At 35.6% G+C, this 26,205-nt stretch overlaps 1 protein-coding gene across 1 annotated transcript in view; it reads left to right on the forward strand.

Moving 5' to 3' along the window:
• Positions 1-26,205, forward strand: part of QRFPR (pyroglutamylated RFamide peptide receptor) — a 44,288-nt gene that overhangs the window by 11,136 nt on the left and 6,947 nt on the right. Inside the window, exon 2 of the mRNA XM_007087601.3 lies at positions 23,787-23,945. Coding sequence (XP_007087663.3) covers positions 23,787-23,945 — 159 coding nt within the window. The remainder of the gene's footprint in view (positions 1-23,786; positions 23,946-26,205) is intronic.

A 26,205-nucleotide genomic window follows, 5' to 3' on the forward strand; every position in this document is an offset into this window, starting at 1 on the left:
ATAGGGCAACATGTGTGGCTTTTTAAAACTTTTCCTCTACTGCAATATCTACAAACAATAAGGGATTTATTTTTTATAAGGAGGAATTTTATTGAGTCAAAATCGAATCCAAGTATCAATATAGACCTAATCCAAGCAGTGATTTCTTCAGTGGATTCTGAGGAAGAACAGTTTTACTTTAAAAAAAAAAAATCAGAGTGATGGAGCTTTGAAAATTAGCACTGGTCTATTGCTTAAAATGAATTAAATGAAGACTTAATGACATAAAACATCACTCTGGGCAAGATCCGGTTAAAATTTTGTATTACCTATAAATAGAATCATTAGGTGTAAAATATAGATCTTCACACTGTGTTTGCAAGATGCAAAAATAGCTGGTCTATTCAATAAACACATTATTCAAATTAGATTTTCAGTGTTGAGGAAATAATACATGTGAATTTTATGACTTTGAAGACACAATCTATTTGCCTGTTTTTGGTCTTCTGCATTAGAAGGTAAGCTCCATAAAGTCAAAGACTTCATCTCTCTTGTTTATCCATCATTTAGTTAATTGCACGGTAATAGTTCTCAGTATCACCTAGTAGCTTCTCAATAAATATTTTTGGATGCATTAAAGTATATCACCTTATTCGTCATTGTACTAATATTTGAGACTTTTAAGGAATCAGTTGTATTTATTTTCGCAACATGCGGAAGAATGAGATTATATTTATCTTTTGTATATATTTTTGCTTTTTTTTGGTCGCAAGGAATGAAGATTCAATTTACCTCAAATAATTGGAGTATGACAAGCCTATTTTGTAGTAAAGAATAGAGGGATCTCCTTTGAATTTAGGGACAGTAGCAGGTAGGTCTCATGAAAACTGAAGTGGGATCCAAAGCAGCAGCTATGTGGAGTTCAGCATGAAGAATTCATGAATCTCCAGGGCTCAGCCATGAATGTGACTTTGCTCCAGTCCACCAGTGGACAAAAACTTGCTTATTAAGTCTGATTGCTTTGTACTACCATGGTGTACAATCATTTGGTTTGGTCGATCTTTTTACCATTACATATCTTTCCCTTTCTGCTTTCTATTCTTGGAAAGCTGAATAAATCCTAGGGTTCCAGGTGGCTCAGGCTTGGTACAGTGTCACATTCAAAGAGACTTAGTCCAGTGACCAACACTAATGTAAAATAATTTTGATCAAAGAAATTTTCAAAGATTTTAGTTCATTACTCACAAAATTATTTCTTGAAATCCCTTTCTTCCATTTCATTCAGGTCTTTAATATTACACGTAGTAGTGCCCCACAAAACTTTTTTCACCATGCAAAGATCGTGTGTCTTTTCAGAACACCCCAGACTGTACTGCTGCCTCAGTGATATTAATTCAAAAGCTATCACTGACTTGTGCCCTCATCTTGTAATGCAGGATGTCAAGGTCTCTCAACTTCCCTATCCCATCCCAAGGAAGCCTCCCTTGGTTAAGAACATATGCTTCAGTTACCTGTGGGCATTCTTACTACCTACTTCTTTCTATTCATCCTCATCAGTCTTTTCTCAGGTCTCCCTATTTCTATTCCTTCTCTACCCATCTCCCTCCGTCTCCTACCCTCTCCCTCTCTGTCTTTAAATCTCAGTCTTATTTATGCAAATATCCCATCCTGATATGTGACCCCAATTATTACATACAATCTGGTTAATGAAACAGCCCATAGAGAGAACCATCCAGCAGGCATGTCTTTGAGTTAAAGAGAAAAGGGTAGAGGAGAGAAAGAAGCCAGGAGAACTCTTATGCTCATTTTATCCCTGTCGTATTTGTTTGTCTTTAGATTTTCTACTTTCTCATAACCCTTGTGGCCCCCACTCTTACTCATGACTTTTCTATATATCTATCGGCTTCATCTCACAGTCCTTATTCTGTTTCCTATGTCTTAATCCAAAGAGAAGGAATTTGACTGGCTTAGACTTTGGGCCCAAATGTCAGCAAAAGGCTAGGAGGAATAGGTGGGTTCATGTGACCCATGGGTTCATATGGGGCCACTCCTTCGACAGGGTTGGAGAGAAAAGGCAGTGCATTTTCCTGGCAGGATTGGCCTGAGATAAAATATAGTTTTGGCTCCTTCTTTAGGAAATTCCTAGAGGCCGCAAAATGCACTAGGTTTGCATGGAATCCAGAGAGGTTAACTGACTAATTTATGTCTCTTAAACTATCTGTGAAATTCTCAAATTTTTGGAAGAACAGTTCTCTGTAATATATTTGCGAAGTTATTTCAATAACAATGATGAACATTTCAAGTCAGCTAAGCATGAATCTTGGTTAGTTATTTCAATTGCCTTTGCTTTTTATCCTTTTCAGACTTCATTTTTAAAGGCCTTTCTTGTAGTAAATATGTCAAAGAAAGACTTTTTCTGTTTTTTTAAAGCAACTCTGTACACTTACACCCATTTTCTCTCTTCCTGGAGAAAGGTATATAGCAAAAAGGAAAAAAAAAACTTTTAAAAAGGAAGAGAACTGGGGAAAAACATCCACATTTTTCTAATATTGTCAGAAAATCTTGACTTACAGATGTTACTGACAGATGGGAAACTGACTATATGAGAATGGAATTTTATTATCTTCCATTAAAAACTTTAAGGAAATCTCTAACAGAAAAAAAATTATTCAGAGAGAAGCATACAAGTCAAAATTGTATACTGAGCTATTTGGGTACTGCATGGTTTTCATACATCTTTTCAACATGTTTTCAGCTCTAGGTAGTAGCAATGGTGGAGTATTACAGACAATCGAAGGGTTTTTTGTTTGTTTGCTTGTTTTTTTTTTTAAGTTCCTGAAATAAAGGGGTAAATAAAAAGTGGCTGCTTCACTGGTAACTAGAAGGAACTTTATCTGGGGGTAAACTGTACTGATTCCTTTAATTTGAAAAGGGAAAAGGAGCTAAGTGTCTGGAAAGAGCCTAAGGAAAGGAGACGCTGCCCTTTTGCTAAAACAGTTCTTCTGCCAGGCGTAAGAGGTCATTAGGTCAAGAGGTGGTAGGACCCACCTCTCGTGGCCCAGTTACCTTGGTAACAAAAATGGGCCAGGAAAGAGCATTCCCTAACAGCAAAATAGAAAGTCTTCAATATACTGTGTACTTTCCTTGCTGTTTAGAATCTGCTCCATGGACCGCCAGCAGCAGCAGCACCTGGAACCTTGTTAGAAACTGTTTCAGACCCCATCCTGGGCTTACGACCTATGTGGTCCATATGCACAAGGGAGTTTGAGGCTGGTTTATAATATACCATTGCTGTGTTACACTTTTGCTTCTGATGAACATGGGATAGATTCTTTTGACCAAAGGTGAAAGACCATTGAGCACTTTTCATTAGCAAATAGAATGGCTAAATATACCTCTTTGATTACCTATTGTACCATAGAGGCAGTTACTACAGTAACCAGGACTTATGCCATTATTTTCTTCCAAGTCATCATTATACCCAGAAGGGTACAGAATTTTATATACAATCAACTTTATTTATCTGCTTGATTTGTTGTGACAAAAACCAAGCTGATCCAAATTTAATGGGTGAAAATTTCCTGAGTAAGTAAGCTTTTACGAAACTGTTTGCTGTGATTTTTCAGAAATTACATTTTTCCTTAATAAACTTCTAGGATATTGAGTGCTTTTTCTGCTTTCTGTAGCCTAGGTGTGGATTTTCAGAGTGAAATCGATGGGATTTTGTTGTCAAAAGATATTATTTAAATAGATTTTTATAGAATTTTTACCATTTATTCATTTATTCATTTACTCATCCAACTAGTGTTTATTGACTGCCTAGTAGATGCCAGCCACAATGTCAAACTTGAGATACAAGGGTGAACAGTACGCCGTGTAGACTGTGTAAAGATTTTGAGAGACATCAGGCTTCCTGGAAAATACAAGTAGCTCCATAGCCCTGGAGTTTAGCATTCAAAGGGGAAGTGGTGAGAGATAAAGCTAGAGAGAAAAGGAAGACAGATCATGAAGAGCCTTCTACTGCTATGTTAAGGAGTTTGAACTTCATTTTGGAGCAGAGGCATCACTGCTCTAAGGCAGTGAATTTCAGAGTATGAGTTGTAACTTATTAATGAGTCATGAAGTCATTTGGTGAGTCAGGATTAGCAACTGAAGAAAAATACAAATATATTAAATATATTAGAATAGAGAATATCAAAGATCATTTACATAATAAAACTTTTGGTTACATGTGTACACACACACACACACACACACATATACACACACATACACACAGTAAGAAATACTTTTATTTATGTGTGTGTGTGTGTGTGTGTGTGTAATATAAAGGTATTTCTTATTGAGGTGAGAACCACTGCTGGAAAGGGAGTCGGGCTAGAGCAAGTCCAGTTGACCATAAACAGGTTAGACCAGCAGAACTCAGCAGCGCTTTGATTTGGGTGTGTGGCTACACAGTGGCTATACTTTGTTTTGGCCAACTGTCAGGATTGGGTTACTAAACTGGAGGAATTACCGCTTCTCGGCCTTTTGGCTGAGATCAAGTGTGGAGGAATTGATGATGCAATTTATAAGGAACACAGATAATCAAAAAATCGATTTACCTATGGTTGTTAATAAAGTAGTAAGTCTTTTGTATCCATTTTGGAATGTGTGGGTGTAAATGAGACTGACAAAGGCAAATTGTTTAGATTATGCCAAAAGATGTAAGCACTGGCTGAGTAGAAGAATGGCTGTCTTACATATGATTTTTGCCTAGGGCCTCCTAGCTCTCTGTTTGTATTACTGTTACTTATTACTATTTATTAGTAATTTCATTACTATTATTAATAAAAGCAGCTTTTATTGAAAAAAAAGTATGGTGTACTCTCTGTGGATAATGTATTTTAATTTTCGGACTGTGTTAAGTTAGATATTAGTAAATTATAGCATAGGAGACCCATCACTCAAATAAAATTTAGGAAAATATTACCCCAATAAGATTCAAAAAACTAGTGTTTAGAAAAACAGGGTGGGAAAGCAATAAGAAATGTGAAAGGTGTAGAGATGAGATGTGGAAAAGAAGGAATGGAGATAATCAACATCTTCCGAGTCTAAATACACACACGGGTAGCTAATAGAGTTGTATTAATTGGGCAAGTAGTGAAGTAATTTAAAGGAATTTAAAAGAAATAACATTGCTGCTTCTAAACCAGTGTGGCACACTGAATACACACTTCTTTTGTAAAGCCTTCACTAATTACTTAAAATCTGTTATCTAGGGGCTATTTTTCATGGTGGCTAAGAGCATAGACTCTGGAGCCAGACTGCTTGCTCCATCATGTGGAATATAGGAATGACCTATATACTATATAGTATATAGTATATAGTATAGTATATATACTATAGTATATAGTATAGTATATAGTATATATAAAGTATATAGTATATATATAATATAGTATATAATATATAATAGTATATAATATATATAGTATATAGTATACAGTATATAGCATATAGTATATACTAGTATATAGTATATATATAGTATATAATATATAATATATAGTATATATATTTAGCATATAGTATATAGTATAGTATATAGTATATATATGTATATAGTATATAATATATATAGTATATACTATATAATATTATATAGTATATACTATATATGTACATATATAGTATATGCTATATATATATATATATACTATTATAATTTATTATAATGATTGGCTCACATAGTTATGGATGTTGAAGAGTCCCACAACATGTTGTTTGCAAGCTGGAGACACAGGAAACCCACTGCTGGTGGCAGTTCAAAGGCCTGAGAGACAGAGAATCAATGTGTAGATTCCAGTCCATGTCTGAAGGCCTGAGAACCAGAGATGTCCAGGGAAGAAGAAGAAAATTGGTTTCTCAGCTCAAGCAGGCAGGCAGAGAGCAAACTCAACCTTCCTCTGCCTTTTTGTTCTATTTAGGCTCTCAACAGATTAAATGATGTCCACTCCTGTTGGGAAGGGCCATCTGCTTTACTCAGTTCACCAGTTCAAATGCTGATCTCTTTTGGAAACAACCTCACAGACACACCTAGATATACTGCTTAGCCAGATATGTGGGCATCCTATGATCCAGTCAAATTGACATCAAATTAACAAGAATTCATCTATAAAACATAAACCTCCTTTTACAACTAGTCCTTTCAAGAATAGTGATTCAGATAAAACAGAGAAAGAATAGAAAAGAAGAAAACAAAACCATAAGTCACTAAACATATATTCATTGGCATTATTTTTAGTTATAATTTATTTGAATATGATTATGTATCTGATGGTATGCTAGAGCTAGCTTGCACCAGCTCATGAGAACCACCTGTGTGCATTTCTTTCCAACTCCACATCCACTAATACCATGTTGGTAGTTTGGAATTGGCCACGGTGAGAGTATTTACAGGAGGGATATTCACAAACACTACAAATCATAATCTTTTTTCTTTTTAACTTGGAAAGCTGGTTTTTAATAATTACCAGCATATCTTCACTTGTATCCCTTGTAATGTAGATGATAAACAATAGACAGCATTCTAGGTATTACTTGCCACTATTGGTGTAATGTATATTTTTCTTTTGTCATTTCTCAATTAGATTTAGTTCATTTTTAAATGCTTTTTTTAAAATGCTTATTTATTTTGAGAGAGAGAAAGAGCATTAACGGGAAAGGAACAGAAAGAGAGGAAGAGAGAGAATCCCAAGCAGGCTCCAAGCCGTCAGCATAGAGCCCCATGCAGGGCTCCATCCACCAACTGCAAAATCATGACCTGAGCCCAAAGCAAGAGTCAGATGCTTAACTGGCTTAGCCACTCAGGCACCCCAACATTTTGTTTTTGGTTTTTAAATATTTTGATTCCTTTATCCTTATCTGTATCCAAGCAAAATTATTTGGAATACTACTTTGTAATTAAATGTTTATTTGTGGGATATTGTTTAATGTCTGTTCTCTTTCCATGAAGAACAGCTAAGAGTGTTTATGTTTTGTTTTAGTCTGAATCCAAAAAGCCTTGGGGCACCTGGGTGGCTCAGTCGGTTAAGCGTCTCTTAGTTTTGGTTCAGGTCATGATCTCAGGGTTAATGAATTCGAGCCCTGCATCTGCATCCAGCTCTGTGCTAACAGCATGGGGCCTACTTAGTATTCTCTCTCTCCCTCTCTCTCTCTGCCTCTCCCCATTCATGTGCATGAGTTCTCTCTTTCTCTCTCTCTCTCTCTCTCTCAAAATAAATAAATAAGCTTCAAAAAAAGACTTAAAAAAAAGCCTTAAACAGTATATGACCCATAGGTGAATGAATGAACAAATGTGTAAATGAGTGAGAAGATAGAATATAGAATGTAAAATCAGTGTGATAGATTGAGAATATCCCTCCAAGCCCTTCCCACCCCACCCCCACGCCCCACAGTTAGAAGCTATGTTGGAAACACAGACCTTGAAGTGAAGGCTCATTCTCAAATACATTTCTACCTCAGTGGTTCTCAAATTTCACTACATATTAAAACCACCTGGGAGCTTTTTAAAACCCTAAGGCCTCACTCATATCCCATAAATTAGATTCCCTCAGTATGAGATTTAGTCATTGATTTCTTTTAAAGATTTCCAGGTAATCCCAACATGTAGCCAAGTTTCAGAACCAGTGCTTCCTAGGGCCTGAAATCTGGGGCTACATCTTAGAATTCCAAGCACACACATATTCCCTGTTTTGGGGAAGGGAGTCTGAATATCTATCTAGAAGTGCCTGCTGACAGTGTAACCAACTGGTGGTACTGTTTCTGTCTTCAGATATGCACTCATTTGCAGTCTGTGTTCATATATTTATCTAATACTTTTATTTACAGCAGATAATTTATCTGTTTAGAGTTCACTTTTGTATATGATGTAGGATAGGCAACTTGGTTTATTTTTCTCCATGTAGAGCTAGTCTTCTTTACACCACCTATAAACAAACAGTTTTATAATTACCCACCGATCTGTGGTGGCCTTTTAATTATAAATCAATTTCCTATCTTCTTCTTAAATTTCTATTTTGAAATATTGTCTAGTTGCCTATGCCCACACCAGTGCTATAGTGTTTGTTGCAAAGGTTATTAGCATATCTACATATTGCATAAGGAAAGTCTCCTACTCCTTTAACCTCCTTTTTCTTTCTTTTTTAAATATTTACTTTTGGGAGAGCTCAAGCAGGGGACAGGCACAGAGAGGGGGACAGAGGATCTGAAGCAGGGTCTGTGCTGACAGGCTGACAGCAGTGAGCCCAGTGTGGGGCTGGAACCCACGAATTGCAAGACCATGACAGGAGCTGAAGTCAGACGCTCAACGGACTGAGCCACCCAGATGCCCCTCACCTCCTTTTTCAGAGTTGATGTAGCTATGTATGGACTTTTATTATTCCATACACATTTAAAAATAAGTTTGTCAATTTCCTAAAAACTCCCCCTGGAATTTTGATAGGTATTGTATTCAATTTGCATATTATTTTGGAGATAATTGACATCTTTGCCATGTTAAGTCACTGTATGATATTGTTATATTAATTTTATGTGGTAAAACAGAACATTAGTCCCTCAAAGATTTCCATATTATAATCTCCACAATCTTCTACTTCTATATTACCTTGTATGACAAGAGGGCTTTTACATGGGAAAGGATCTGGAGATGGGGAAATTATCCTGGGTTATCTGGGTGGGCCCAATTAATCACAGGGTACTTATAAAAGGAAGTCAGGAGTGTCAAAGGTAGAGAAGAAATGTGACAAGTGTCAGGGATCAGACTGATGCAGGGCCATGGGTCAGGGAATGTGGGCAGTCTCTAGACATTGGAAAGGGCAAGGAAACAGATTCCCTTCTAAAGCCTTCAGAAGGAATGTAGCCCTAAAGACCCATTTTAAATATCTGACTTACAGAATTGTAAGATATATATTTGTGTTCCTTTAAGACACTGAGATTGTGGTTATTTATTATAGCAGCAATAGGAAAATAACACAACCACCCTAGGCATATATAATAACTCTCCATTTGTTGGGTCTTGTTTGATGTTATTCCTTGGTAACCAAAACTTGATATATTCAGGTATTGGGTGAGCATTTCCTTTCTTTTTTTGGGGGGGTGGTGGTGGTGGGCATGTTCTTTAAGAGAAGGTTAGGACTCCTTCCCAGCTCTAGGAGTTGCATTTGATTAATTTAGACCAATATTTTAAATTTCATTCTCCTTGTCAATAATGAGTTTAAAAATGGGCATGTGGCCCATTTTGGCCATGGGGTCTGAGGTTTTCCTCATTTTTATAAGGGCTTATAAAAATATATATACTTTTCTTTACCCTTTTGCTTTTTGAAATGGTCTGAGATACTGCAGTCATTTATTTGGACAAAGGGACAATCCTAAGAACAAAAGCAAAAATATGCTGAGGAAGACAAAGTAACCCAATGAAGAAAACCCAATCTGTGGTGAAATCATTCAGCTGTGGAATTTACCACACTGTTATTTCCCTACCTATGGAATGCCTTTTATATGAAATGATACATTTTCCTTATGTTTTCGTTCAGTTGAATTGAATTTTCTTTTTAAAAAAATGTTTATTTATTTTTGAGAGAGAGAGAGAGAGAGTGTGTGAGCAGGGAAGGGGAAGAGAGAGGAAGACACAGAAGAATTTTCTTTTATTTGCAGTCTGAAATATCCTAATTAATCAATATGTAAAACAAATAAGTAGAAATAAAAATTATTTATTCCAACATCCAGAAATGATTACAGTGATAATTTTAGTGTGTTACATTTTAGTTTTTTCCTATGTATATTTTTAGAAAAATAGAAACATTTTAGTGTTTGGGTATATGTGCGTGCATATGTGTATATTGTTTGTTTACTGCTTGTTTCAGTTTTCTGTTTCATTTTAAAATATGCTTTGAAAAAATGATTTAATAATTTAGTAATTTACAACATATTAACATATAATTTATTTCTCAATTTCCCTGTTTTGACATTAGTTTATACTAATTTGAGGTTATTGCATGTTTGGTGAGAAAACAAGTACATGAGTTACATGAATATTTTGAAAATTTCATTTAGCAATTCTTGGGAAGGACACTTCATAATGTGTTTTGTTGGCTGATAACCTTCATTTTCAAGAATTCTTTTCTGATGCCTAACCTGAACTTCTCCATATCTTTTATCATTTATGAACACAAAAAAATCCTCCTTTATTACTTGACAGTGAGTTATTTTAACATTTTAGCATAAAGAAATCACATTAATTCTTTTTGCTTTATTTCCCTAATGTTTAACCTGGGCTCATTTAATTCTATTATTTGAAAGTCTAATTATTGCCATTAGTGGAGAGGAAAAAGCCAATTCAGTTATTTTGCTAAAATGGTATTTATAGCTATTAGAATAACAAAAATTAGAAGAAAAATACCAGAACATGCATAATTTTACTGTAGTGGACTTGTTTTCTGGCACAAATATACACCCAGAAGATTCTTCTTATAAGGTAATTGAAGGAAGTGCTCTGAGCAGAATTACAATATTAGTATGAGCTTTGGCTCCACAAGAAAAACCTTAAGGTCTTATAATCCATGAGGCCCCTGGTGTAGGCCTACTCATCCTAAATCAGAGTCTTTCTTGGGGCCACTCCAACCCATGAATGCACAGAACACCAGTTGTCTGTACACTGCCACATTCTTAAATATGTAAAGGCAACTAAGGATTGTCAGACAGTTTGAAGAAGATGTGCAAAATAAAAGGGAACAAGACAGATAAATGAAACTGGAAGGAATGGATTATTTATAGATGAATTTAGAAATAAACTCTAAGTAGTATTTTTATATTTACAGACATAACCCTGAAAAATGTCTTCTCACCTGATATTTTCCCAGTGGAATTACTATTTGTTTTTAAGTCTCAAACTTCTACAGTAAATGTATCATTCGGCACCACAATTTGCAAGCTGATGTTTACATAAGAAAAAATTTATGTCCCTCAAATTAATAAAACATTTTAAGCAAAACGATACATAGAAACATTCTTTAGCTATGTTCCAAATATAGTTGGTAGAACAACATTACAAATAGATGTTTTGAAAAGCATGCCGAGTGTCCACAAAGAGATGCGTGTGCCAAATGTTGCTGACACCAAGAGAAACATCATGTCATTTTATTCATTCTTTGCAATTGAGCCGTTCTTTGCAGCTCTTTGTTAACACTTGCAAAGAAGACTGGCTTTGAGAAGAGATCAATGAGGAAGATGCTGAAGAATTTTTTAAATGTCATGCTGATAAATTAACAAGTACTGAACTTGTTTGGAATATCTGTTGGAAAAATTAATCACAGTGATAAGCTCGAAAACATTCAATTTAACCACTAGACATTGCTTGCTGAAAATAACTTGTGGGCTATACAGATACAATGCTAATCATTACCCTTGAAGTTGGTGGAGATATTATTGCTTAATATTTCTTATAGCGCCATGCAAAGAATTCTATAAACGTGAGCTAGAAGAGAGTAAATAAAGCACCGTTCTGTCGTTTTTCATCCTGAAGTGTCATCTGCCACCCTGAAGATCCATTTAGTAGCCCCTACCAACACAAGAAGGATAAAGAATCTGTCAGCTTCTGAGTTTGATAGTTTGCCTGAAATTGCACCTTTGCAACCCAGCTTACCCATGACTTTACTTACCACAACCAGTGACAGTGATTATACTTCAACCCTCCTCCTCTTTCAAATTTCCAATCTGTTCCCTTCTTCATAAGTAACAGGACACCCCAGGTATTTGCCCTCTTTTGTTGCAAATTTTACCTTCATTTTTCTAATATATTTTTTAATTTATGTGTGCTATTTGCTATGCCTTGTTTGAAAAGAGATATTAATGATGCGCATGAAAATGTTGCATGCAGAGCAGCATAGGTACAAACCATTTGATAACAACCACTCTGTTTTTCAACCAAGAGCATTATTTTAGACATCTTAAATAGTACATGATGGTTTTACTGTGTTTTAGTTACAAGTTACACTTAAGGAAATCTGTTGGGAGTTTAATTGGGCTTTTTAAAAAATGGAAAATGGACTACCAGTCCATATTTCACACAATGTCTCATTTTCATGAATGAGTTACCGATGTTGAGTGAGAGACCTCTGGATTTAAGGAGATACTGACTTCATAAATCATGAGTAAGCTTCTCTGAAAAAAAAGTCAAGAATAAGGAAAAGTTCTTAAAAGTGAAAATGTGATTGATGAATTTATGTAAATATTATAAGAAGTGGAAGACAAAGACAAGAAAATCTCCATAATGTGGAGCAAAAGACAAAGAGAATCTATAAAGCAAATATATACACATATACATATATGTATATACATACATATATATGTGTATATATATATGTGTATATATATGTGTATATATATATATACACACACACACACATATATATATATATAGAAACAAAAGTGGTAAACATAGTAAGATCAATCCAAGAATTCCAACACCTGATTAATAGGAGTTCCACAAAAAAAAAAAAAAAAAAAAAATGCACAAAGAAAAGCACAGAGGTAAATGAGTTAGAAATCTCTAATTTCAAAAGGTGCATACAAGGCCAAAGAAAAAGAGTAAAAAATGGTACATGCTCAAACATATCCCTGCAATATTTCAGAATTTCAATTGCCAAGAGATCAATAAAATCTTCCAAATAGTAAACCAGGATACTTGTAAGTGAGGAAAAATCACATGGACAATAAAGATGCTAAAAATCAATAAAGAAAGGTCTTCAATATTCCAAAGAAAGATGACACTGAATTTAAAGTCAAATTATAGCCATTTTCAGATACACAAGAACTTAAAGAGCTTACTTTAAAATCATTATTTTTGAAGAAATTACTTATAAAATATTCACATGAAACACAAGAACCAAGAAGTTGTGAAATTAAAGAAAAAGTGGGGAAGGAATCCATTGAAAATGAATATTATGATAACAGTTATACAGCAGTCTATTAAAAAAAAAAACAAAAACTGCAGCCATCAAAATTAGAAGTCAGTAGTCTTCTAGAAGAATCTTAAAATAACAAATATTGATGAAGTCCCAATAGTTTATTTTTGCTTTTGTTTCCCTTGCATCAGGAGACATATCTAGTAAAAATTTGCTATGGCCTCTGTCTACTGCTTGTGTTCTCCTCTAGGATTTTGATGATTTCCTGTCTCATATTTAGGTCTTTTATCCATTTTGAATTTATTTTTTGTGTATGGTTTAAGAAAGTGGTTCAGTTTCATTCTTTTACATATTGCTGTCTAGTTTTCTCAACGTGTGTGTAATTTATTCTAAGCAGCAAATGTTATGTGAAAAGTTGAGATACAGTATAAAAGTGATAAGAATGGTGATAATGGTGATGATGACAGCAAAAATATAGCTAACATTTATGAATGCACTTTCACACAGTGCCAGGCATGTCCTAAACACATTATTATTATTATTATTATTATTATTATTATTATTATTTCATTGAATCCTCTTCTTTTTTTTAAATTTTTTTAACGTTTATTCATTTTTTGATAGAGACAGAGCGTGGGTGGGGGAGGGGCAGAGAGAGAAGGAGACACAGAGTCCAAAGCAACCTCCCGGCTCTGACCTGACAGCACACAGCCCTACGGGGGGCTCGAACTCACAGAGTGTAAGATTATGACCCGGGCTCGAACTCATGGAGTGTGAGATTATAACCTGAGCTGAAGTCAGACGCTTAACCGACTGAGCCACCCAGGCATCCCACTCACTGAATCCTCTTATAGCTATGTGAGACAAGTACTATTATCGTCATCTACATTTAAAAATAAGAAAACCCAAGACACAGAGAAGTAAGATAATTTGCTTTAGGTCACACAGTAAAGTAGTAGTAGATCCAGGATACAAATCCAGGCAGTAATTCCAGACCTCATACTCTAAACCACTAGACTATGTTGAAGAAGGTACATGTTTCTTCTTCCAACTAGAAAAAATACAATAAAAAAATACCTGGAAAAAATAATAAGCAAAAATACTCTAGAAGAAAATTATGGCCCAAATACAAAGCACATTAAAATATGGCATACTTTAGAGCATTAAATAAGTTAACAAGGATCATGATTATAAAATCAGAGGAAGAGAAATGTATTTAGAACATACATGTTGGCTTTGCCATTATAAAATAATGAAAATGCTATTTATAGTTTTAATCTTTTATAATTATAATATAGGTCAAGTGAAGAAGATTTAATATGGCTATGAAACAGAATGGAAAGCTATCCGTGTTGATAAAGTAAATGCAAACGTGAGCTGATAGAAGTTTGAAGGAAGAAGAAAGGAAGCAAAGGAGGAAGGAGGTGGGGTATCATTATCTTACAAAGTGGGGGACAAGATAAGCTGTTGGAAGTTGATAGGCCAATGAATAGGGGTTTAAGTATATTACTTTATGGGCCTAAGATAGAGAAGACTCCACTCAAGAATTTAGGAAATAATCTCCCAAAACCTTTCCAAAGAAGTTATTGAAGAAAGTGTTATAATTGTAAGAAAATTAAAAGCTGTGGAGAGAAGCAGGAGTGAGAGGTGGTAAAAATGAACCAAAAGCCCATCTATCCTCGAAGAAAGTCAATAGATATCAGTAAAATCAGTAAATGAAGAAAAGGCTATATAAAGCAATTAGTTTGGAGATGTAAATGTACTTGGTAGAAGAATTAAAAACAAGTAGGTGTTGGGAACTAGAACAGCAGATGAGCAAGGGTGGGCAGAGACCTATTCGTTTTCATTATAGCCCTTCTGACTTTAAACAATTTGCTCATAATTCTGTGATTTAAAAGACATTTTTTAAAAGAAAGAGAAGAAGAAATTTACTTTGCAACTGAAAAATCTCTCCAAAAGAAATATCCAGGCCCAAATATTTACACTGGAGAATTCTATGAAACAATTAAATTAACACTAATTTTACACAAATTCTTCCAGAAAATTTAAACAGAAGGAAGAATTACTAATTCATTTCATGAGGTCCTTATTACTCTAATAAACCAAACAAAGACAGTACAATAAAAAGAAAACTGCAGTCTACTGTCTTTTATGAACTTAGATACAAAAATCCTTAATACATTACAGACAGAATCCAACAACATATAAAAAGAATGATCAAGTGCAATTTATCTAGGTATGTAAGACTGACTCAGTATTAAAGTTGATTAAAATAATCCATGTAATCCACCATAGCTAATCAATATAATTAGCTAAAGAAGAAAAACCATATAATCATAGCAATTGGCACAGAAAAAAAAAATTTGACAAAATCTAGCACTATTCATGATAAAATTCTCAGCAAGTTAGTAATAAACTTCCTCAACTTAATAAAGACAATGTAAAAAGCCTACAGCTAATAACATACTTAATAGTAAAAGACTGAATACTTTTGTTCTAAAATCAGGAACAGGGCAAGGATGTTTGCTCTCATCATTCTTATGTAACATAGCACTCAAAATTCCAGCCACTTCAGGGAGACAAAGAAAGAAAATAAAAGACATGCAGTTTGGAAAGAAAGAAATAATACTACCTTTATCTGCAAATGACATTATTTTCTACATAGAAAATCTCTAGGAATCTACAAAAATCTCCTATAATTGAATTCAGCAAGGTCACAGTATACCAGATCACTGCACAAAATACAACAGTATTTCTACATATTAACAAGTAACATTCAGAAGCTGAAATGAAAAATATCATGCTCTTTATAATTACTCTAAAGAAAATGAAATACGTACTTAGATATGCTGTGAGCCAAAAACATACAGGTCCTATGTGCTGAAAATTACAAAATGCTGATGAAGTCAGAGAATACATAAGTATATGGAGAGATATACTGTGTTCATGGATTGGAAAACTTTAACATATCAAAGATGCCAATTCTCCCCAAATTGATCAATAGGTCTAATGTAATTTCTATCAAAATCCCTTCAAGGAGTTTTGAAAACAATATGCTTTGGAAAACTTATTCTAAAATATATATCAATAGACACAGGACCTAGAAGAGCTAAGGTAATCTTGACAAAAAAAAAAAAAAAGAATGCAGTGGGAGTATTCCCTTTACAGAATATTAAAGCTTCCTATGTAGGTGAAGTAATCAAGACACAGTATTGGCAGAGAGATAGATCTAGATGAATAGAATAGAACAGAGAATTCAAAAATATATGTACACAAATATCTCAACTGTTTTTGACGAAGGTACATTTCAAAGGAGGAAGAACTACCTGTTCAACGATTATTGCTGGGGCAATCGATTTTCATAGTCCAAAAGAAATAAAGCAAACAAAAACTCCTTAGCTTAAAAACCCCACTTTATACAAAAATGTACTCAAAATGGATCACAGACTTAAAGGTAAATGCAAACCTTTAAAACTTATAGAAAAAAACTCATGAGAAAATCTCCAGGACTTCTTAACAGACACCAAAAGTACAATGCATAATAGGAAAATTTGGGAAACTCGCCTCATCAAAATTAAATGCTTACTCTGTGAAAGCCTAAGTGAAGAGATGAGGAGATAAGTTACAGACTGGGAAAAAATTCTTATAAAGCATGTATCATACGTCTGACAAAGGACTAGCATCTAGATCATATAAACACTCTTAAAACTCAGCAATAAAAAGATAATTCTAATAGAAAATGGATAGTAAAAGATATGAGGAGACATTTTATCTCAGGGAATATACAGATGGCAAAGAAACATATGAGAAGATGTTTGGCATTATTAGAAATTGGAGAAATTAAAAAAAACCCACAAGATATCACTATACAGCTATCAGAATGATTAAAATTTAAAGAAATGACACTAAATATTAACAAGAATATGAAGAAATGAGTCATTCATACATTGCCAACAGAAATGTAAAATGATACAGCCACTCTGGAAAATAGTTTGACAGTTTCTTATAAATGTAAACATGCAATTACCACACAACCAGGTAATGACATTCTTGGGCATTTATCCCAGAAAAATGAAAACTTATGTTCATACCAAAGCCTGTACACAAATATTCATAACTGCTGTATTTGTAGCAGTAAAAAACTGAAATAACCCAGATATTTTTCAATGGATGAATGATGAAACAAACTGGGGAATATTGCTAAGCAATACAAAGGAATAAACTATTGATGAATTCCAACAGTTGGAACAATTGGCCAAAACTTATGAATCAGTATATATAAGTTGACATAAATGTAATCATCACAACACCTCTCCTTGCTGGATACAACTCTCACTCTCTTGTAATCTAGACAGGGTCCAGCAGTGTTTCATTTCATCTGGTTTCTCTTCAGTTCCACTTAGGGGAAGTGCCTTGCTATGGTCTGTGTGTTTGTGCCCACCCCAAGTTTATATGTTGAAATCCTATTGTCCATTGTGATGGTTTTAAAATGTGGAGCCTTTGAGGGGCGCCTGGGTGGCTCAGTTGGTTGGGCGGCCGACTTCGGCTCAGGTCATGATCTCGCGGTCCGTGAGTTTGAGCCCCGCGTTGGGCTCTGTGCTGACAGCTCAGAGCCTGGAGCCTGTTTCGGATTCTGTCTCCCTTTCTCTGACCCTCCCCCATTCATGCTCTGTCTCTCTCTGTCTCAAAAATAAATAAACGTTAAAAAAAATTAACAAAAAAAATAAAAATAAAAAAAAATGTGGAGCCTTTGAGAGGTGCTTAGGTGGAGAGGGTAGAGCCCTCATGAATGCAATTGGTGTTCTTATGAAAGAGCTCCCACAGAGCTCCCTAACCCATTTCACCAAGTAAGGATACAAGTCTATGACCTGGAAGAGGTCCTCAACCACCCATACTGGCACCCTAATCTCATATCTCCAGCCTCCAGACTGTGAGAAATAAATTTCTCTTGTTTATAAGCCAACTAGTCTGTGGTATGTTGTCATAGCAGCTCAAGTGGACTGAAACGTGCCTCCTCTCAGAGCCAGCTGGGCAGTTTCTGTCTCCTTCCCTAAGTCGAGCAACAATTTTGGAGAAAAATGGCTCAACTTCTATCTGTTTCCTATGGCAACCTCTCTACCAATTTTTCTCTTGGCACCCGGTAGCTGTAGGGCTCTTCTGTCTTTCCCTCCACTCTGCAAGAGCTAAGGCTCCTTCTGCTTCCTCCTAGGTTTCTCCTTTGCCCCAAACCAAGCTTTCTTTCTCTTGGGCTAAGTTCTATCCTGCTACACAAATGCAGTGTTAGTGGACACTTCATAGGTCTTAAAATAATAACTAGAGTGCTTTGTCATAGTCTCATGCTAAATAGGAATAAATACCAGAAGGGCCAAGATCCTAGGAGGGATAGGCAACACATCTCTTTTCAGATATTTAGCAACTATTCTCCTCTTCAGTTTGTATGCTTTAAGTAGGCAGAATATTCTAGGGTACTGTATAAGACCACTTAAGGGTTTTATAACTTCTTTAAAATTGCAGATGACTTGTGTGCTGGAACCTCATCAAATTAAACTAGATGCAGTTGGAGCTGCTCAAGATAAGGTAGGGTCGAGCTTAGAACCTCTTCTCCCTTCCTGCTTTGGACCTGCCTCTCTTCCTTATTGGCAGCTGCTTGAGAACCCCTGCAGAAATACAGAGCTCTGTGGGATACTGAATGAGCCTGGCTCATCTCTGGGAGGACCTTCCATGGTTCTCGTCTTTTGTGGTTATCAGCCACAGCTTGCATAACAATTCTGATTTTGACTATATTTCATTTGTTCCTCACTTTCCTACTATCTGATATGTTTCAGGATTTGGTAAATTTGCTCATTAACAGTTGCTTAAGAAACATATTGGACAAAGCCAGAAACTCACAAGCTATATTGGGGCAGAATGTATCAATTGTTTCAATATGGCTTGTTTTGGTACAGAAAATTAAGGTAATTATAATGCCAGATTTTTCCAGATTGTTTTATAATGCGTTAAACCATTGTTTCAAATAGTGGTTATATAAAGTAGCCTTTTTTTTTTGTAATATAATCTGTATATGTCTATTCACGTTTTTTATTTGTTTTGTTTTGCTTTTGTTTTACTAACCTTGGAACAGATTCTTCAGAGAATGGCTATCATTAGATACTTTCATGCAATTATACTTCATTGTACCAGTTTCTAAACTAATAAAAGAATGTTTTAATCTTTTCTACATATAAATACCCTGTTCTTTTTACTCTGCCTTTCCACTTTGGTCATTGTTAAACTCACCATTACACTAGGATGAAAATAAATACTGGCCAAATGTTTTCAATTTCCAAGCACCAGTTTGAGAAATAATGAGGTCTTGTTTCCATTTGAACCACTAAGACCAATATTATGCATGGTGGGAAGTGAGGGCAGGATTGAATAGATAGAGTGGGTACCATTCTGTCAGAACACAAGAGTTCTTGTTCTGGAAAATAAAGTTGTATAAATAAGTCAAGGTTGGAAATAGAAGGCAATAAATAGTAAACAAAAACATTTCTTCTTAATCTAGTAGTCAAAGGAGACTTGTAGTTTCTTATGCAGGAGTCACACATAGTAGAAATAGAAGCAGCAATGGAAAAACCGTAATAGTAGGATCCGACTGTGTTATTTTAGAGTTAGCAATACACACAGAAAGAACATTGATCAGAGTAGTCTACATTTTGGGAAATCCATCTTCTAAAGAAATGATAATAAAAATGGAGTATATCAAATAAGTTTACTCAGTTACAAGCAACTGTTGATAGCTAAGTGGCTTAAGAGAAGGGAAGGTACTGGAAGGATGTGGGAGGCTCAAGGATCAGTGTGAAGCTTGAGGAATGGGTCTGTAACAGAGGAACTGAGGGTACTCAGAGGTCAAAAGCGGTAACTAAGCTGTGGTCTGTTAACACTCAAGATCTGGTGAGCACCGGATTGCACCACCTCGACCCCCCTTCCACCTTCAATGTGTTCTTTCAACATATTAAAAGAATTGAAGTAAATTTGGAACACTGGAAGCTGATAGATTGTGAGAATTCTTTGTCTTCTATAGCAGGACTTCTTACCTAACCTGCCCACATACGGTAGAGTTTATACACTAGAGGATATTGTGTTGCTGTTAGGAAATGCAGGTGGATGGTGGATAATAAAAATATGAGAAATAGGAATTCCAGGCAGGCTTAAACAAACACAATCTGATATTAAAATCAGGTAATCCCATAAAGAAAAAAGGAAGGACATTCCAAGAAAGCAGTGCCCTATATAGGGAATTCTAGGATTATTTCAGTTTCAAATTGCCACTGTTAGGAAGACATGTTGCAAAGGACACATTCTTCCAAAGTAGCTCAGACCTATAAATTTTACACTAGGAAATCTAAAGTGTAGAACAAGCTGACTGAAGAGTCATCAGAGAGAGTACCAGAACAAGGGTAGGAAATTTAATGGACGACAGAAAAAAAAAAAAATCTTCAGTGCCTTTTTTGCTTTAGTCTTCTAGACCTTGAAAAATGATCTCCAAATTTAAAAAGAGCATACCAACGATGTTTAGAATGAAAAATAAAGGTCCAAGATAAGTGAATGGATAGCAAAAGAGCATCTATCTATTTAAAAAAAAAATTTTAATGTTTATTTTTGAAAGAGACAGAGACAGAGCATGAGTGGGAGAGGGGCAGAGAGAGAGAGAGAGACACAGAATCTTAAGCAGGATCCAGGCTCTGAGCTGTCAGCACACAGCCTGACGCGGGGCTCGAATTCACAGACCGTGAGATCATGACCTGTGCCCAAGTGAGATGCTCAACTGACTGAGCCACACAGGACACCTGAACATCTACCTATTTTTAAAAGAACTCAAATCTTCAGCCTGGATAAATACCATACCATAACACTGAAGAAACTTGGCAATGTGATCAAGAACACACAGCCAGTAATTTCTTAAAACATTGTTTGAAGAAATGTCAGAAGCAATGAGTTGGGCAAATGCTGTCTGGATGCATTAAAAGGGTAAGATGACAGATTATAGAACTACGACAACCCGGTGCGAGATTCTCAAGTGGATTATTAAACAGATGATTTATGAGACAAGAAAACTGCCACATAACATGGATGTGTTAAGTGAGGATGACATAGTAGAAAGAATTGGAGTCAGACGACCTGAGCACAGGCCCTCATCTGTCAATAGACAGCTGTTTAGACATGAGCAAATCATTTGAGTGTTTTGAGCTGCATATCTTGATTTGGGAAATGTTATAAAACTAGATGCCCTTTGATGGTAGTTTAGAATGTATCCACAAAGAATCTATTAGCTCTAAATGTACCAAATTACCTCAATTCTTTTTGATGATAAAACGGCTTCCATTTATTAAAGAACACATCCTGTGATGGGCATTTATATGATTTTATAATCACATCAGTACACCCACAAGTCCTGTGACAGATGGGTGTTATTAATCCCTTTTTACAAATGATGAAATTGAGACTCAGAGTGGCTAAGTAAAAGATCAGAAGAATCAGGATCAGAGCGTATCCTAAAAACAGGGAATCAGTTGACCAATATCCCATGCTATTATTATAGACACAATGAATATATTTAGGATGGATAATACTACCATGAGATAAGACTACAGTAAACATTACCATAATAATTCTTACTTTTGAATAGTTACACATAAACTGTGTTGATAATGAATCTATGTTTATCTCATGGAAAGTTTCTTCTGGTGTTTCTTAACCTCAGCCTATCCAACTATTTTTTAATAAACAACTTGGTTGAAAGAGTAGAAGAAATTCTTATCAGATTTTTTAAAAAACAAAAAAGGAGACATATTCAGATGAATAATTTATTTACATTTACCTTTATTCAAGTATCACATCCAAGATAGGATTAAAGGTAATTTAATTCATTCATAGTATGATCAGTATTCAAACAGTGAAATATATTAGTATGGAAAGCAAATTTCTGCACTTAGCATTTAAACAACTCTAATAGACAAGGAAAGGCCTTAGCTTTGAACAGGGTTTGGATTTGGGAAACTGGAACAGAGGATAAATGAGTGTGATTGGCTCTTGGATTGAAATTTGGAGGTTCCCAAAAGGATTGGAAAGGAAGTATCTAGAGTGATATCTAAATACGTCTTTTGCCTTAGTTACAGCAATATTGGATGGACAAAAATATTCTATTAAAAATAATTTTCTGTTAAATGGACCCAGTTGGTTTCAAGTTGATTTCAAGTGCAACAGAAGCCAACTATTTGAAAATCCTAGCACTGAAAGTTGTTGTAAATTCTAGTCACAGTCACAGAACAATGTGAGAGGTATTGGAAAGGAAGCAATATAATCCTTCAGTTTCTGCTTTAGCTAGACCATATCTTAGGATGGTGGGTTTCCTTCAGGACCATGTAGTTACTAAACCAAAGAAAGTCCATGGAAGGCATCCAAGGAATTCAAAGGTTTGAAAACATGTCAAATGAAGAACAACTGGAGAAACTATAAAAGAAAAGACTTAGGAGTGGCATGGCTCTTTCAAAGATACGAAGAGCTGATGTTTGGAAAAGATAGTTGGTTAGTTCTGAAACTCTCAGAAAGCAGAAAGTGAAACTGAAAGAAGTGGGTGGAACTACTGAAAAGCACTTTCTCCAGTGAGAGCCTTTCTCCCAAGCTGAATGGAGGCATTTTGAGAGGTTAAAAGCCCTCTGGTTACTCATTATCTTCAATTCAGTGAATTCTGGTTGAGAGCCTCCTTGTGCCATTCTAAATGCTTGAAATATATCAGGGAAGAAAACAGATAATTCTTGCTCTTGGATTGTTTACATTCTGGTAGACATAGGGAAACTTTTAATGAAAATGAAACCAATCAGTAAATTATGTAGTCTTTAGGAAGGTGAAAAAGGTAGAGTAAGAGAGAGGAGGAGTTCTCCGGGGAAAAGCATTCCAAGCAGAAAAGGAAAGCCACACATCAGCCTGAGATGGGAGTATGCCGGAAAGGAAGCCTCTTCTGCAGATATTTAAGCAGAGCTTGGCAGAGAATCTATGAGAGAAGCTGAAAAGATGATTTTTGTTTTTGGTGAGAGCTTGGACTCCATGACTTCTGAGGTCTCTTCCAACTCTTCATATTCCCTGAGTTTCTGATTCTCTGATAATTCAGAGTAACTAATTTGGTAGCAATGAACAAGATGGAGTCAAGAGCAGAAATGTTAGACCAGGGTTACAAATGAATGGTGAAGGGGCAAGGCAGATAGTGTAAACATTTCAAAATACTGGCAATGCATTCAAGTATTGTAAAAAATATTATGTAAATCATGCAAAGTCTATTTGCACACCAAATCTTGCCCAGGGGCCACCAATTTGAGATCTTTGCACTAGAGAAAGTGAAATCAGTTATGAGTGTAATGATGTAATCCACACATAAGGTCTTGGACAGAAAGGCAAAGGAGAATAAAAAATAAAAGAAGAAATCTGAGTCTTTGGTGAGAATTCTTCCTTTTCCGTGATTTGACAAAGAACCAAAAAGAAAGACATAAAGATGACTACCTGTAGTTGAGACACCAGGAGACCACTTCACACTGACTTTGTTGTTTCTCAAGCAAAGCTCACATTGATTTTTTTTTTTCTGCCTGTTATCAATAACCAGATACTAACTGGTCCTCTCATTGTCCTCTTATATATAATTACCTATAATTAAGGAACCTAAAGATAATATCAGCCAGTTCAATCTTTTTCAATTATTTCGAGTCTATAATGTCACTATAATCATAAAACTTTTGAACAGACGCTCAGAATTAATCAACTGTAACAATTACAAAAACACAGATAAAACTTTTATCTTGATGTTTAACTGGTCCTGTTTCCTTGCTGCAGGTGCCTTCATTTGCAAGATGCTGCCATTTGTCCAGTCAACTGCTATTGTGACAGAAATTCTTACTATGACCTGCATTGCTGTGGAAAGGCACCAGGGACTTGTGCATCCTTTTAAAATGAAGTGGCAATACACCAACAGAAGGGCTTTCACCATGCTAGGTGAGAGTGTGCCAGTGGCAGTACTCATGCTCTTCTTCAGTACAGAACAAAATAATTTCTTCAATGTGAACTATATTGATGAAGCGGACGAGTAGCTTCTTGTCTAGCCTTGTAGGCATCAAGGTGTAATTTTGGGGTTTTAGTCCTCTCCCCATTTTACCTTGACCTCCACTCCTTTTCTCCTTTCAGTCCTAACTTCACACTTCAAATCTCCTTATCTCAGATTTACTTCTTCAGTTTAAGTCTTAAACTTTTAAGCACTACTTTTAGTTGATTTAAGATAACCTTCAATGGCATTACCACATTAACATTTATTAGATTAGTAAACTGTCATCCTGAGGTAAGAGGCGTGTAACCTAAAATGCCCTTCTTAGGGCCAGTAGATTTTGACAGGGGGAAGGAAAGGTGTTTTTAGATGGGTAGAGAAGAGGGTGCTGCTCAGAGGATGCCCCAGTGCTGAGGACACAATAGCCGCGAGGCTCATGGGGACGCTAGGTGTTTGCTGAGTGCTGGAGGCGCCTGATGAAGACAGATTCCATCCACTTCATAATTTTGCTTCAGACATTCCTGCATCCTCAGCTTGATGTAACCATTTCTGAGTCAGCAAGACATGAGGAGCATGTACCTCTTGATAAGTGGCAAACTGTAAGTGGTGTCCTAAAGCCTACCACAGTAAGATGGAAGCATTTCTCTATTCGATAATTACAATCGAGCCATTTAAAGTAGAGCCGTAGCATATGTATTACAGCTAAATAATGAAAGCTTGAGGAAAAAACTAATGCAATAACCAAAAAGAGCAATTTTTACTAGTATCTCACTTGAGAGGAATAGGTAAACATTTATTTCTGCTTTAGGAGTTTAGCCAGCATGGGAGAATAGAATTACAGAAAGAACTCCTAAGGGCTTTGCCATGCCAAACTCATTTTACATAGTATGAAATAAATAGATAAACCAACGGGGAAAATATTCGTTAGTTTTAGTTAGTTATTTTCAAATTTATGTCACATCCTCCCTACAAAGAATTCAAAGACCTCTTGGCTTTTAATAATTGACATCTTCCCACCTTCAAAACATCTGAAAAGCCTGTGTGGGTGTAGAAAGAGGATGAGGAAAGGAATACATGGAGGAGGGAAGTCATTAAAAAAGGAAAGAGAAGTAGAGAGTCTCAGCATCTGAGGGCAAAGTCGGTAACAGGCAGTCAAGGCAGTTTCTACTCAAAAAATTCATGGGAGACAGAAAGGATTTTAAATCAAGAAGGCTCAGCATCCCATGGGGCTTTCACAGTGTTGCCTGATGTCTCTCTCTGGTCAAGTACCTCTTAGCTGAGACTGCTTTGCCTCCAGGCCCCCACTATCAGAGATCTGCTAGACTTATTTGCCCACAAATGTTCATTTACACCAGTAATATTCATCTAATCCCAGCCTTTCTATCCCTGAACAGGCAGTAGACCCAGAAGGATTGGCAAGGAGCTAAGTCAATTAGACTCAGTTAGAATCCAGAATTTCTACTAAAATTGGAAATGTGATTGGACATAAGATTACATAGTGAGATAATGATTGGACTAGATTAGAGCAGATGTTTATGGTGATATGGATAGAGAGAGATTGATTTGTGAGTCTGAGAACTGTCTTGAATCATCGAATAATAATGACTATCTATAGGCAGTGCCAGTTCATGTATTTCTTTATAATAAACCCCAGTTATGGCTTAAGTGAGTCCCAGTTCCTTGAAATCCAAGGCAATATACTGTTTTCTTAATAGTACTTAATACAGATAGAATAAGAAGAATTTGAGCTGGGATATTTCTCTCAGAATTGATGGTGGGTCTCTTGGTTATGGCCTCATCCTAGTCTGTTCTGATTCTCTTTTGTTCCTTGCTAAAGACACATCATTAAAGCAATTCTGTCAACAAAATCATGAATGCAGGAAATTTGGAAAAAGCATTCTGGTTTCTTATCAAATGTTTGCTTTATAAATAAGAAAATAATACTCATATTATGATGCATAAGATAAATGTACTCAATTTTAAGAAGAAATTGTAGAGAGTGATCAATATCATGTTTAAGTTATTCATCCTTTTGACAACCAAACAGCAGGTGCTTCTGAGGGCCAGGAATTTTCTTTTGGGAAAACTTCCCTTGTTTAGGGAAACAAACAAGTACAAAAATAAATTGCATTGTGTTTGCCCTTAATGAGCTTAGAAGAAGTTGAAAAGAAACAACTAAGGGCAACAAAGGTGCCACTCTAGAAGGCAAATGGA

This window comes from Panthera tigris, chromosome B1 (genome assembly GCF_018350195.1).
Source record: "Panthera tigris isolate Pti1 chromosome B1, P.tigris_Pti1_mat1.1, whole genome shotgun sequence".
NCBI classification, from domain to species: domain Eukaryota; kingdom Metazoa; phylum Chordata; class Mammalia; order Carnivora; family Felidae; genus Panthera; species Panthera tigris.